Consider the following 14528-nt stretch of genomic DNA (forward strand, 5'->3'; position numbering starts at 1 on the left):
TTTAAGAATTAAATGTGCAGGTCCACAATATCGGTCACTCCGCCTCGTAGTGCTCGGGTTTGGCCGCCAGGTGGCGCCACAACAGATTTACAGGTATTTCACATGGGGGGGGGGGGGGAGTGGCAGCAACAACGTGTTGATGTCTGGGCTGCATCTTGACTGCGTCCTGTTCTGAAATTGTCAGCCGAATCATCTAACAACTGGAGCCCCCCAAAACCCATTTGTTGCTGCACCGCTCAGTTATCCAGACAATAAATGACCTGCATGTCATTAAAAAACGAACAAACTCTTATTTCCTGACTGAGTTCTTTTTATTTTTTAACTTAAAAGTTAACACTCAAAGTGATATGCAGTAATTATGAAGATTGGAAGACTGGAACTGGTCAGTAGCACTCAGGCTGTATTAACCAGACCACACGTGTGCTGTTTACTGTCTATTTATTAAAAACGTTACGACAAAGCTGTGCAGTAACAAAATTAACAGCTGGCTCTCTTTTATATGCAGCAACCACCATGCTGCCATTTCTTTTTAAGCTCGATGTTACAGCCATTTTTGGAAAGGCCAGTATATGTCCACTTTTAAATATATTGTCAATTCAGGATTAAGACAGTTGTCAATTCCCAAAAAATAGATTCAGTATATATTTATGTTTCACTTTTAAAAATGTAATAGAATCTACATTTTGTTCAACGCTTGTTCAAGCTTCAGGTGTCCAAACCCCGTCCTGGCTCCACCCAGCCGGGTTTTCTATCCTACCATGAGGAAACCACGTGGTAGGAAAGAAATCCCGGCAGGATCGAGCTCCCCGTGGACGGGATCTGGTTAGATCAACACAAGACTTCTACGATTTGAGAAACAAAATTATGAGAGTGGGATTTTAAAATACTAATCCAGTCTCCTGTGTGCTTCTTCTCCGAGAATAGCTCTATGAACAGCGTCATCTTCACAGGAAGCTCATGACGGTCCCCTTCTTGCCGACCTGGTGAGGTTGCAGAGCGTGGAACTGGATCACAATCCTGCGGAGACATGTGCCAATCATTTACGCACGGAAACACACTCTGACATCATAAATGCAAGGCTGGAAGCCCTCACCTGTCTTCACTCAGGCCCAGCTCGCGGCTCAGGAACTCAAAGATCTTGGCGCTGTGCTCCTTGTTCTTGTCCGCGGAGTCGGTCGCGCCAATCGCGGACACCGACACGGACGCGCACGGAGAGCAGGAGCCCGCGATCAGCATGGGCAGCCCCGGCTTTACCACCACGTTCATCCGCTGAGGTGGAGGAAAACACACAAACCCATCATGTCTGCGATGCTGCCATCAATAACAACAACACTCTATTGGACCTTTGGCGTGCACGGTCCATTCTGCGCACGCACGTGGAATTACGCAACCGGGCTGCCGAATAAAAGATGAACACACACTATTTGCTAATCTGCTGGTGACACTCACGTCCTCCGGTTTATTTAGCGAGGCCGCCGCGCAGGAGGACAGCTTCTTTAAAAAGTCTTCGGAGAAGCAGCCGGCGGCCAAGTTACTCTGCAGCTCGACAAACGGCATTTTAACTCCCCAACACGCGTCCAGGTAGTGACAATTCCCTCTAGTGGTGTGGGTAGAGAGAGAGGCCAATGCTCCAACTTCCAGCTCCCAAAAAGAAAAGAAAAAAAAGCGACCATATCTGTTCTGTCAAATTAAGGTAGGGAGACTTTTGCAGGACGCACCTTCCGTTTCACGGGATGTGATGATCGCAGTTTTATTTTCAAGCCTTTATGGTAAATCCATTTTTGTATTTAAATGCAGCATATGCGTGGCGGCTCCAGGAATTATTTGTATGACGACGTTCAGATCATTTTATTTTGAAGGGAAAACTCAAAGCACCGAGGGAAAGAACTCAACAGCGCCCCCACTGGTCACTCGGTCTATTACATGCATACGCTGAGGGACAGTACTGGTGGAAACTTCTCAAAAATAAACGATTGGATAAAATAAAAGGAACCCAGCCATGGATCTCAGCGAATGAAACATTAAAATATATTTAAATTTAATATATGGTGATGCGGCAGGGTTTGTGTTGAACTGCGTGTGGCAGTTCAGGGGTACAGCTTGGTAGACAGAGGAAACTATGTGGACTAGCTGTGGCAGAGGTCACTCCAACTTTAAAGACTAATAACACAAAACAGAAATCCACCGGAATAACTACACACAAAGCTACAATCTGAAAACCACAAAACAAGGACAACCAGCCTCAATTTAATAGGACCTCCGCACCACTGCTGTGCTGACCTTCCTCTGCCCAAAACCCAACAGGTCACAGTCGTGCTAAACACAGACCACAACTCAATGTGCTAACAAAAAAAGGATATCTAAATAAGAAAAATAGGGCCCATAGAAAAATAAGCAAACAAAAACTAAGAGGCAAGACAACAACCGGCGGCCCAACACCCAGCGAAAAGAAACAAAGCCAACTGTTGATTACAGGAGCAAACAGAAAACATCACAATTATGGCACACGTTATCTCAATCTTTATTTATTTAATCTCAATTTTTATTTATATAGCATCTTTTACAATCAAAATTGTTTCTAGGCGCTTTCCAGAATCCCAGGGCCTGACCCCAGACAAGCAACAGGGGCAGGAAAAACTCCCCTTTAACAGGAAGAAACCTTGAGCAGGACCAGGCTCATGTAGGGGGACCCTCCTGCTGATGGGGGGGCTGGGTAGAGAGAGAGGAGAGGAGAGGAGAGGAGAGGAGAGGAGAGGAGAGGAGAGGAGAGGAGAGGAGATCAGATCAGGTGATCATGTTTCTGGGCCCCAGCAGCCTCGGCCTATAGCAGCTATAAGATGTTAACCTAATGATTAAACGACCCCCTAAGTATGATAATTTGTCTGTCTATAGTAGTAACTGGGACTACAGAATTACCATAGTAACAATAAGCTTTTTCAAAGAGGTAGGTTTTAAGCCTAATTTTAAAAGTAGAGATGGAGTCAGCCTCCCGTACCTTTATCTGCATCTATTTACTGTAGCTGATGGCAGCTTCTCAGAAGGAGGCCACACACACCACAGAGGGACACCGCACTGAAGTGCAGAGGCCGATAAACAGGCCCTCACCTGAGGCCACAAACCAGCTACACCAGGTGTCATTAGGGGCCTGCCACACACCTGCTGGGAACACCATGGCAACAACAAAAAAAGAGATTTACCCATGAAGTTTAGGTCTGTTCAATATTATAAAAGACGTGTCAGCTGATCACCAGGCTTGTTATTGTCTCGTACAGGCAGGGACATGTGCTGAACCGCTGGCTATAGAATCATATGGAATCAAAAACTATTACACATATTACATAGAGATTTGCGTTTGTTTTTTTTGTCTACTTCTACATCTTTATATGTAAATACAATACATGGATAATAGTGTGTGCGTGCGAAGAAATGAAATCGATTAATTTATTGCGGACTTGTTTATGATTTTAAAGTAGTCTGTGCAGTGACGGACGTGCACATTGACCAATGAGAGGCGAAAGTGGGGGGCTGTGGGCGGGGCTGTGGGCGGGACTGGGTGTCGCCTGACCGGATGATGACAGAAGTTTTCTGTGGCCACTTTAATCATGCAGTCGTACAGTTAGAAAAAAACAAAGCACAGTTTGAATTCCTTAAACCGTACGTTGTAGAAAAAACAAGGAAAAACCTCGCCGAGAATCTGTCAGACTGCGGCGCCATCGCGAAAGTTGGGATTTGCTGGAAAAGCGGTCGTCTGGATCTTATTTGACCGCCCAGAAGAGCAGAATCGAGCCTGCCGGGCTGACCAGACTACCATCATGGGAAATCGGGGAATGGAAGACCTCATTCCCCTCATCAACAAGCTCCAGGACGCCTTCAGCTCCATCGGCCAGAGTTGCAACTTGGATCTGCCGCAAATAGCGGTGGTCGGCGGCCAGAGCGCAGGAAAAAGCTCCGTGCTGGAGAATTTCGTCGGGAGGTTGTACCATGTCTTTGAATTCTTTGACCAGAGGCAGATTTTGAAAGTGATTAGTGCACTGTAATTTTCCCGTTCTTTTAAAATACCCACGAGATCGCGATGTTGCGTAAAAGATGCCAACTAAGCACTTGCTTACGCGCCCCGTGTCGTTGCCTCAGAGTTCCAATGGTTTTCTTCCCTAAAGGCTTTCTATCCATTTCGTTGCTGACAGATGCAGAATTCGTAATTACGCATTTTACGCACGACACTGGCCGTTAAATTTGACTTCCTGGGCCGGAGCCGCGACACTCCTCGCTGCAAATTGAGTTTGTTCTGTCAAACATTATCCAAGGCCTCCTCAAGACCGAAGCCTTGTAAATTCATCCTTATATAGGCCTTATATGATACAAACCCGGTCAAAGTTTGTCTTTACAAGGACTGGCAGGCGCATGGTGAGATCATGGATAAATGAGTTATGGTGGAAATGAGAATAAATGGCCAACATCTCAGACAAGACTGAAGCTGCCGTTGATCGGGATTATTTGGTTGTTATTATTCAACAGTGTTTTGTTCTTTTTTATTTCCCTTCCATCATTCTGAAGGTGTCTGGGACACTGAGGTTGGTCGACACGTCAGAATGGTGCCCCTTGTTGCCAGAGAGATGGGGAACGTTGATCCTGTTGCCCTTGTCTCTGGGTCCCGAGCTGTGGCTGGAGGAGACAGTGGGGGCATTGATGCGTTTGTGTCGGGGTCAAAAGTGATGTCACCAGCTGCAGTGTCATGTGTGTAGGACCCACGGAAGGACCAGACACACAGAGCTCCTTAGCTGTTTTCATGTGGGCTAATTAGAGCTCTTTTTACTCTTTTTCTTAAATTTAGATTTAATCGGACGGTTGAGCTGTCTTGGCTGTGCGTCCCTCGAAAAAAGACATTTACTCTCAAGTGACTTGGAAGAGAAATAAAGGATGTAGGGATCCCTGGAGGCTCGGGGATGGGTCCTTATTGGGATGTCAGAAAAAAGCTCTTTGTCGTGTTCATTTCATCTTTTCAAAAATGACAGGAAGACATGAGGAAAGAGGACAGGGGTCATTATTGTGTAACGTCCTGGCTGCTCACTCAGCAGTGGACAATGGGTGAGTGTGTGCCCGTGTGTGTGTGTGTGTGTGTGTGTGCCTGTGTTTATTAGGGGCCTGCTTTCCTTACGGTGTGGCCTGGCTCTGTCTTTGCTGCTGACCTGACATGCAAATACAGTGGCTGCCTGCGGGATGTGTGGCCAGTGGCCTGGACCTAATCACCGTTTTATTGATAGTTTCCATTCAGAGTGTGTCCAAGCACAGTCGCTTGTCTCTCTCTCTCCCTCTCTCTCCCTGCATTATTTAGAATAAACAGCTTTGTGAGTCCATCCTTGTATCAATAATGCAAACTCAGACTCGACCGTGTGGGAACCGAGTGAGAAATGAAGGAGAAGAAGAAGAGCTTTGAGTTGAAACGTGTCTGGCGTTTTATTGGATGTGCCGTTTCTAAACTTGTCGGCCATGTTGCCCTGTGTGCGTCTCGCAGGGACTTTCTGCCCAGGGGATCTGGCATCGTCACCCGTCGTCCTCTCATCCTCCAGCTGGTCAACAGCAAAGCAGGCACGTTGTTTGTCCCAGTTCAACTCGCAAGAACCGATCCCGGCTGCCACCGTTACCGTTGTCTCCTCTCCCCGCAGAATATGCAGAGTTCCTGCACTGTAAGGGCCGTAAGTTTGTGGACTTTGACGAGGTCCGCCTCGAGATCGAAGCAGAGACCGACCGACTCACCGGCTCCAACAAGGGCATCTCCCCGATCCCCATCAACCTCCGTGTCTATTCCCCCAATGGTAAACTTGTCTTTAGCATAGCGACATTAGCTTTCAAGCCATCTTCAGAACCCCGATCGGCCTTATTCTGAACGCTCTTCTTCCCTGTCAGTGCTGAACCTGACCCTCATCGACCTTCCCGGGATGACCAAGGTCGCCGTGGGCGACCAGCCCCATGACATCGAGCACCAGATCAGAGAAATGCTGCTGCAGTTCATCACCAAGGAGAGCTGTCTGATCCTGGCCGTCACCCCGGCCAACACCGACCTCGCCAACTCGGACGCGCTCAAGATCGCAAAGGAGGTGGATCCTCAGGGTGAGGAAGCAACGGAGAGCAAAAGCTTGATTCTGAACCAGGATGATGAACGTCGGGGATCCATTATTCCGCCTTTTAATTGATCTCGGCGGCGGCAGAACGCTAAAGTTATTACAATCTTTTATGAGGCCGAAATAAATCGAATGATCTCCTATTTACAGTAGTCGTCTGTAAACAGTGGCTCCGACTGTAAATAGGAGATCATTGGATGCGTCACAACAGGAACGAGGTCCTTGGTTCTAAGCTATGTGATGCCTTTGTGTTCAGGGCTGCGAACCATCGGTGTGATCACCAAGCTGGACCTGATGGACGAGGGGACAGACGCCCGAGACATCTTGGAGAACAAACTGCTGCCGCTGCGCCGAGGTGAGGTGGCAAACACACGTGCACGCGCTCGGCCTTTGTCCATCTAAACTAACTACCAACCCCTAACCCAGACCTTAACTCGAACCCTAAAGTCTGAACCAAGACTGGACCCTCAGATACACCTAAGAATTTGTAAGGACCAAGTGTCCTCCCTTCCTAGGAATGTCCTCACTCTGTAGCATGTCCAAGAACACACACACACTTCACCACGTGACAAGCGTCTCTGTCAGTGTAAAGCGTGAGTTGATTCACTGCCAGTTCCTCCTGGATCAGAATACACAATTCTGAGCAAACACACACACACACACCCACACACACATGCTCATGGGAGTCTGGAACGACCAAAGATGTTTCCTCTGTTTTAATCGTGGCCTTGACTTGGCCGTGTGACTGGTTCTGTGTTCCTTCAGGATACATTGGGGTGGTGAACCGCAGTCAGAAGGACATCGATGGAAAGAAAGACATCCGCGCTGCTCTGGCCGCTGAGAGGAAGTTCTTCCTGTCGCACCCTTCGTACAGACATATAGCGGAGCGTATGGGCACGCCGCACCTACAGAAGACGCTCAACCAGGTGAGCAATTCGCGGGACTCTGCTCCGCTTGCGCGTTTGGCCTCCTCGATGATTTCTTCCTCACGTTTCATCTTCCTTAGCAACTCACCAATCACATCCGCGACACGTTGCCGGGGTTACGCAGCAAGCTGCAGAGCCAGACGCTATCGTTGGAGAAGGAGGTGGAGGAATACAAGAACTTCCGGCCTGATGACCCCACCCACAAAACCAAGGCCTTACTCCAGTCAGTTTACACACACACACACACACACACACACAGATGCTCACAGGCTTGGACTTCAGCTGCTCAACCTTTTACCCTGGGCAGGATGGTGCAGCAGTTTGCGGTGGACTTTGAGAAGTGCATCGAAGGCTCTGGGGATCAGGTGGACACGTCCAACCTGTCTGGCGGTGCAAAGATCAATCGCATCTTTCACGAGCGCTTCCCCTTCGAGCTGGTGAAGGTGAGCGTGATTTTGGGACCGTTAAGCGTGCCTGAAACCAGCCGAGCAGGCTGAAGGACGGCTCTCGTGGGTCCAACGCTGAAAGGGCAGCTTTTCTGTGTCGTAGATGGAGTTCGACGAGAAGGAGCTGAGGAAAGAGATCAGTTACGCCATTAAGAACATTCATGGAGTCAGGCAAGTTCCCAGTCTGCCAGCTTGGTTGTGCTGGTTCGGCTTCAGCTCCCATGATCTCCCGAGCCCTGTTTTCCATCCGTCGGCTGTGACGCCGCTCCTACGTCCTGCCGCTCTCATCTTTTCCCCCCGGCTGCTGTTTTAGCCCCCACCAGCCTCCCCACAGTTGTCCTTTCACTTTGTGTTTCCTCAGATTGTGTTTCATCTGTGTGTGTGTGTCTCTCTCTCTCTCTGTGTCCACCCTCCCACTCCATGTCTCTGTCTTGTCTGATTGTCCTTCAGGACAGGCCTCTTCACCCCAGATCTGGCGTTTGAGGCCATAGTGAAAAAGCAGATCATTAAGCTGAAAGAGCCCTGTGTGAAATGCATCGACCTGGTCATCCAGGAGCTCATCAGCACAGTCAGACAGTGCACTAACAAGGTATCACTGCACGGTCGCCTGCCTGGCTGTTACCCGTTCACACCACAGGGACCAGCCAACTTTGGAGGTTCCTTACCTTTTTCTTCTGTTCTTCATTATGTTGGGCTAAAGAACTTGATGAACTTACATTGGGGGTGAAAATGTGGTCCTGCTTGTACGGTGCCCCGATGCATGAGCCCCAGTGGTGAATGTCCCCATTACATCGGCTGGTCTGGTGACAGACCAGGGTTACATATGACCAAACAAGCTGCGAGTGTGTTTCTTCTAATGAAGAGTCTTTAAGTAGGCAATATGTCGCCTGGACGTAGCTGCCGCGGTTAAAATACGGCGGGTTATTTTGACAGAAACAGCAGGTTGAAACGCCAGCGGCTTGTTTGTGCCATTTATCTGACGTGGTTTGTTTTTGTCATCATATTCCTCTATTTTCATTCCTTCCTGGCATCAATCCCACCCCGCAAGATTCCCTGCTAGTTGAGCTTTCACCCCTCTGCCGCCATCTCCGCTTTTCCTCCTCACGACCGGCGCTCTTCTGGCTGACATTAAACTCCCATGATGCCTCACCACAGGACAGGCCTGTTCACCCCAGACCTGGCGTTTGAGGCCATAGTGAAAAAGCAGATCATTAAGCTGAAAGACCCTTGTGTGAAATGTGTCGACCTCGTCGTCACCGAGCTTGCCGCCCTGATCAGGAATTGCTCAGCAAAGGTAATCAGGACTGGAGGAGAGACAGATTAAGAAGGTTGTGAATGCAGGAGAAATAAAGAAATATAAGCAGAGTGAGAGAATATTCAATAATAAGAAGAATAACTAGCATGAAGTGTTTGTGTGTCCCCCTTCCTTTTTCAAATCAAATTTCCCTACAGCCCCAAGCACAACCTGACTCCACCCGTGCACGCTCCAATCTCCTCGGGTTCCTGGATTCTACCTGATATTCTCCCCCTTTCCCCTCTGATTTGACTGTTTCCAGCTTGATAATTCCTGATTTGACTGTCAAACGATCCGAATCAAGCCGACCGGGGAGTCAGTATGTCCGCGTCTCCCTGGGACCCGTTTCAGAAAGCAGGTTTAGCCAGTCAAACCCTGAGATGAGGGGCGAACGTCTGGTTTCACAAAGTCGGTTCGGAGTGACTCCGAGTCAGTTACCTGGGCAACACCCTGTGCAGTGGGCTTTCGACTAATTATCTCTCAGGTTTTCCGGCCATTCCTGTTTGTTTTCCCATCCTGGGTAGCGTCCAGGCGTATCTTAGCAACACGAGATGCAACAACAGTGTCTCATTGCTCATTCCTGATGGAGGCAGTCGGCAGCAGCGGTCCGATCTTCTCAGTTTCATCATTTGTTTTTTTTAATATGCTTCTTTCCGCATATGCAGTCGTTAATATTTCCAACTCCACCGGGGAGTAGGAGGATTGAGGCTGGTTCTCACCTGTTGCCATGGTGAATCCTGTCACCGGGGTTCCGTTGATCCTAATGCGCGAGCTTCACTCAGTGACTTTGACTCAGAGTTTTGCTAAGCCTGCTTTCTGAACCGGGTCGTGGACACCGGGGTGCAGCGTGGGATTCCCCCGCGGTCGGCACGCCGGCGCCTGTTGTCCGTGACCTCAATGCCTGCAGCAGTGTGTGTGTTTCGTTTGTGTGCGTCTGCAGTTGGGATCATTTCCTCGACTGAGGGAGGAGACGGAGAGAATTGTCACCACTTACATCAGAGAGAGGGAGAGCAAGACCAAAGAGCAGGTGTGTTTGTTTTGCTACACACTCGGGTTCCATGAGTTGATAACAGTTGTAATGGGGCCCTGAAGCTAAAGTATAACAGCTCCAGTCTCTACTACAGTAGTTAAAGCTTTATTGGCTCAGATGGGACAGACTGCAAATACTGTACAAACCGGTTCCTGGGGTTCAGAGATAAAGGGTAGAGTCTATGAAAGTCCCCGCAAGGATAGAAATTCAATGACGCATGTGTGTGATTGTAATTTTTGTATACTTAATGACTCTTAATGTCAAACCTGTCTTCCAGGTTTTGCTGTTAATCGACATTGAACTGTCCTACATCAACACTAATCATGAGGACTTCATCGGATTTGCCAAGTAAGACAAAAGTTATTGTGTCGTCATCCGAGGTGCACCTTTGAGCTTCGTAGGGTTAAATCATTGGTCACAGACTGGCAGGAGTGTCGATGTGTCGGTCCGTTTATCAGATTACTGGGAGTTAAACTGGAACCAGAAGTAGGCCTTTGCTGACCTGACGCTGCGTTTGTGGTCCGATGGGTTGTGTAGTTCTGTGGAACGTTCCATTCATTTCAATGCCGGTCTGTCCCTCAGTGCCCAGCAAAGAACGGCGGCTAATGTCAACAAGAAGAGAGCCATGCCCAACCAGGTAACTCGCCTGATCCCAGAAAGACGGCAGCATCACATCAGCAGATGCTTTGTTGTTACTTTTTTTTGGGGGGGGCAATGAACTCACTTTCACCCACACGTGCACGTGCGCGGGCGCTTCCTCCTTTTCTGTTCCCCTTTTTGTGTGTGAGAGAAAGATTCCCGAACGTACGTCGCTCCCCTTCCACCTCCACTTGTAACTTCCTCTTCGGGAAAGTAGGTGGGAGGAGTCGGCTAACAATAAATTCCATGACAATTAAGGAAGTGAAAGAGGGAGTTTTAGGGATGCACCTGTACACATTGGGGATTCCACACGAGATGCCTGTAGTATACATGGTGGTGTGGGGGGTGGGGGGATTTTTGTCTCGTTGGGAGGTCTGCACTCCCAAAGGCCTCCCAACAAGACAAAAATTTAGATAATATGGGGTTAACCAAATGCATCCCAGAGTGGGTGAAAACCGATTTCCCCGTGTGTAGGTGATCCGCAGAGGCTGGCTCAACATAAACATCAGTATCATGAAGGGAGGGTCCAAGGACTACTGGTTTGTCCTCACTGCCGAGTCCCTGTCCTGGTTTAAAGACGAGGAGGTAATTCTGAGTTTTTCCATAAGAAATACTGCAGTGAGGATGTGTGGTGGAGGTAAATCTTCCTTTTTTTCCCTCCGTTTATGCGGCTCATTCCATCACTGGGTGTTTTTAGGAGAAGGAGAAGAAGTACATGCTGCCTCTGGACAACCTGAAACTGAGAGACGTGGAGAAAGGATTCATGTCCAGCAAGCACATCTTCGCCATCTTCAACACTGAGCAGAGGTGTGTCGTCTCATAATCTGAGGGCGGCCGCCAGCGATGGAGGACGCGCGTGTGCTAATTCGATCCTTCGTTTTGGGGGTTATTGTCATCAGGAACGTGTACAAAGACCTGCGTCAGATTGAGCTGGCATGCGACACGCAGGAGGATGTGGACAGCTGGAAGGCCTCGTTCCTGAGAGCTGGTGTTTACCCAGAGAAAGACCAGGTCCTGCCAACCTTTGAATTTACATATTAGCATTTTTGTTTCTTTATAAAAGGTGAGAATCGCCCACAAATCCACATTTAGGAACCTTTTGAGCTCGAGAGGTGACGTCTATTAAGCCGTGCTTTTATTTTGAAAGTATTTAAAGTATTACATTTGCTTAGATCCCAGCCACGCCTCTGTCGTCCAACATCCTCCTGTTAAAGTGACTGACATCTGTGCGGGGGCGACTCTAGAGCTGCAGGAGCACGACTAAACCTCTCTGCTCTCAGATTTTTGGGGTTATTTTGGGTTTTTTTGTCACATCACGTTCTGTATTTGTTTCCTCCAGCCTGACACTGAAGATGCTGTTAACCCGGGAGACACCGTTTCCATGGACCCCCAGCTAGAGCGGCAGGTGGAGACCATCCGTAACCTAGTGGGCTCGTACATGGACATTGTTAACAAGTCCATCACAGACCTCATGCCCAAGACCATCATGCACATCATGATTAACAGCGTACGACCAACAACTTTTCCTTTTCCGCCAACAGCGCAGACAAACTGATCCGTCTGCATCCTCTCCCATTTGCAGGCCAAAGACTTCATCCACTCAGAACTGGTAGCTTATCTGTATGTGGCTGGAGATCAGAGCAGCCTGATGGAGGAGTCAGCAGAGCAGGCCCAGCGGAGAGATGAGATGCTCAGGATGTACCACGCTCTCAAAGAGGCCCTGGTCCTCATAGGTGACATTAGCACTAACACCATTACCACCCCGCTGCCTCCACCTGTGGATGACAGCTGGCTCGCAAAGAATCCAAGGTAACAGTTGTCATTAACCAAATATCTCTATCTTTCCATCTGTATAAATACAGGCATAGTGGTCAATATAGCTTTTGTCCGCTAGAGGGCACCAACGCGTCACAAAAGGTCTTCGGTTTGTATCCGGTTCAGAAGAACTTCTAAATCAAATTCAGAGGAAAAAAGAAGACATTTTTGGCGCACACTAGTAATTTATGTACTTGCAAAATAATTCACATACACAGTATTGCTATATAATTGCCTGAATTTTCATAACATGCGCTAAATATTTGGTTATTATTGTCATTTCTAGTCAATAGCTCATGGCAAAATAACTGAACATATAACAGGGCTACAAAAACAAGACAATCGTGTAGGGAGAAAGATGGTGACCTCCTTACAACTAATAAAAACCAGCCATGCGTCATCTTATTTAAGAACTAAAGATTGATAAATAAAGATTGATTGATTCATAATTAGAAAAAACTAAACAACCCTGCTCTCTCCGGGCTTCAGTCCCCCACCAGCAGCCGCAGCAGCGCCCCCTGCCAGCCGACCCCCAGCAGTGAGAGGACACGTCCCCGGCCCCCCGCCCCCTCTCAATCCCTCACCGGCGTTCGTAGCCCCACCGGTGCCGACTCGCCCCGGGCCTGGCCAGACTGCTTATGCGGGAGATGGTGCTGTGCCTCATTTACCCTCCAGGCCTGCTCGGGTGCCCCCTGCACTGCCACCAGGAATACCCAGGTAAAGTCACACACACACTGCCTGAGTGTGAGGCCTTGGACTGGTGGATTGGGACTGCTGGGGACGGGTTCTACTGGCTTGTGGTGTATTGGGAATCAGTGGTGCATGACTATATGATGATATTTCCATGCATGTTTCTCCCCCCCCCCCCTTCCCCCCTCCAAAACCTCTTTCCTATCTCTCTTTCTGCAGCAGAAGACCCCCGGCTGCTCCCAACCGACCCACTGTCATACGACCTTCAGAGCCCTCCTTGCTTGACTAGACACACACACACACACACATTCCCGTTTACACTTTTATAATCATTTCCACTTACTTTTTTCCATGTGTACTCCTTTATCTACACTCTTCTACAACTGGAGTTGGTAATCGGATGCTGTTGCAGTTATGTATGTGATTTTGGCTGAATTTATAGGTATTTTTGCAAGTATTCAAAGGATTTGTAATACAAATGAAAAGGGATACATTTGATTAGATAACTGACTGTGATTTTGTGACTTTTTGCATCTTTCCTTAGAAATTAAATGTCTTCAAACAGAATGATTGTTAAAAAAAAAAAAAAACACTTTAAGATGTGACTGTTATGATATATAATTGACATCCTCCAACTGAGGCACCTCAGTAAATAAGCAGCACTTTGTCTCAGCCCTTCATGTAACCGCTCACCCTTGATCGCGTCAGGGGTCCTAAACAGTATTTTATGTGGTCGTCACATTAAAAGACAGATGGGGGAAGAAACAATCTTGTAAAAGACGGATCTAATAAAACCTAATAAAATGTTCTCATATTTTTTCTTCTCTAATCCTTTAATCATAAATAATCCGGTATTGTTGCCGTGTGCCTCAGAGCTGTCGGCTCGTCCAGATCGCCACTTGTTGCCACGAACAGACACGTAAAGCGAGACCGCTTCACGTTTTCTGCCTTGTGTGTCGAGCCCACCTTACTGTATGATGGAGCCGTCAGTTGCTATGGTAACCGTGGTTGCTAATAGCAACAGCACAGTAGAAATAGGGCCACTCGTTGCTTTGGGTTGTTGCTGGAGCTGGGTGGGAATGAAGAAAGGTATAAACCCCCCTTTTCTTGTTTGCTTTTCCTGGAGAGCTTGATTCCTCCATCCTGTCTGTGTTCTTGGTGAGTTACTGCTCAGAAACTGACTGGAAACATTCTCATCATCTACTCTCACAGGCGACCTCCGCAAGTCCCGTCTCGTCCCAGCCACTGGTGAAGGACCCTCAGTCTAACATGACTGTTGAGAATATCATTATAAATGATGCTACTTTGGGATTAACGGTCCTAAAATTAGTTTAAATTAAGACAGTTGAGAGAAAAATACTGCTGTCCTCCTCCTACAGCTCAGTCCACTCCTACCACTAAAAATAAATTCCTGTCTGCCTCGTGTAATAATTTAAGATGAAACTATTTCAAGCCTAAAATGTCCTGAGGTACAGAAATGTGTTCAAATGTCCACATTTAATCTGTAATGTCCTTCAGCAGTCCAATAAAGACACTCACGCTGGTTGTGGTAATGAACCGTGTGGTCAT

At 47.9% G+C, this 14528-nt stretch overlaps 2 protein-coding genes across 5 annotated transcripts; one reads left to right on the forward strand and one right to left on the reverse strand.

The window, feature by feature from the left end:
- Positions 1–292: 292 nt before the first annotated feature.
- ddt (D-dopachrome tautomerase) lies at positions 293–1655 on the reverse strand. Its single transcript, XM_003972089.3, has 3 exons — positions 1450–1655; positions 1094–1269; positions 293–1017 (listed from the first exon to the last, which is right to left on the reverse strand). The coding sequence occupies exons 1-3, from the start codon at positions 1555–1557 to the stop codon at positions 945–947; spliced, it is 357 nt and encodes a 118-aa protein (XP_003972138.1). The 5' UTR covers positions 1558–1655; the 3' UTR covers positions 293–944.
- A 1908-nt stretch (positions 1656–3563) lies between these two features.
- On the forward strand, positions 3564–14516 carry LOC101067179 (dynamin-2-like). 4 transcript variants are annotated; one of them, XM_029850729.1, is made up of 20 exons: positions 3564–3973; positions 5513–5586; positions 5664–5813; positions 5905–6108; positions 6376–6474; positions 6885–7045; positions 7126–7268; positions 7353–7488; positions 7595–7662; positions 8647–8785; positions 9726–9812; positions 10093–10163; positions 10398–10452; positions 10929–11039; positions 11152–11261; positions 11354–11465; positions 11794–11961; positions 12037–12263; positions 12759–12986; positions 13182–14516. In XM_029850729.1, exons 1-20 carry the CDS (start codon positions 3813–3815, stop codon positions 13246–13248), a joined length of 2571 nt encoding a protein of 856 aa, XP_029706589.1. In that variant the 5' UTR covers positions 3564–3812; the 3' UTR covers positions 13249–14516. The 4 variants fall into 4 exon arrangements, with proteins under 4 accessions (XP_029706589.1, XP_011610820.1, XP_029706588.1 ...); XM_011612518.2 differs by lacking the exon at positions 8647–8785 and adding an exon at positions 7942–8080 and having other exon boundaries at positions 3565–3973; positions 13179–14516; XM_029850728.1 differs by lacking the exon at positions 8647–8785 and adding an exon at positions 7942–8080 and having other exon boundaries at positions 3565–3973.
- Positions 14517–14528: the final 12 nt, after the last annotated feature.

The sequence above is a fragment of the Takifugu rubripes genome, chromosome 17, assembly GCF_901000725.2.
Source record: "Takifugu rubripes chromosome 17, fTakRub1.2, whole genome shotgun sequence".
In the NCBI taxonomy this organism is placed as follows: Eukaryota; Metazoa; Chordata; class Actinopteri; order Tetraodontiformes; family Tetraodontidae; genus Takifugu; species Takifugu rubripes.

Bases quoted from the DNA above. Each gene is read 5' to 3' on its own strand.
- LOC101067179 (XM_011612518.2), top strand. From the start codon at position 3,813: ATGGGAAATCGGGGAATGGAAGACCTCATTCCCCTCATCAACAAGCTC. The intron at 5,814-5,904 runs GTAAACTTGTCT...CTTCCCTGTCAG, and splicing joins CCGTGTCTATTCCCCCAATG to TGCTGAACCTGACCCTCATC. The intron at 12,987-13,178 runs GTAAAGTCACAC...CTCTTTCTGCAG, and splicing joins CTGCCACCAGGAATACCCAG to CAGAAGACCCCCGGCTGCTC.
- ddt (XM_003972089.3), bottom strand. From the start codon at position 1,557: ATGCCGTTTGTCGAGCTGCAGAGTAACTTGGCCGCCGGCTGCTTCTCC. The intron at 1,270-1,449 runs GTGAGTGTCACC...CCTCCACCTCAG, and splicing joins CGCTAAATAAACCGGAGGAC to CGGATGAACGTGGTGGTAAA. The intron at 1,018-1,093 runs GTGAGGGCTTCC...ATGTCTCCGCAG, and splicing joins CTGGGCCTGAGTGAAGACAG to GATTGTGATCCAGTTCCACG.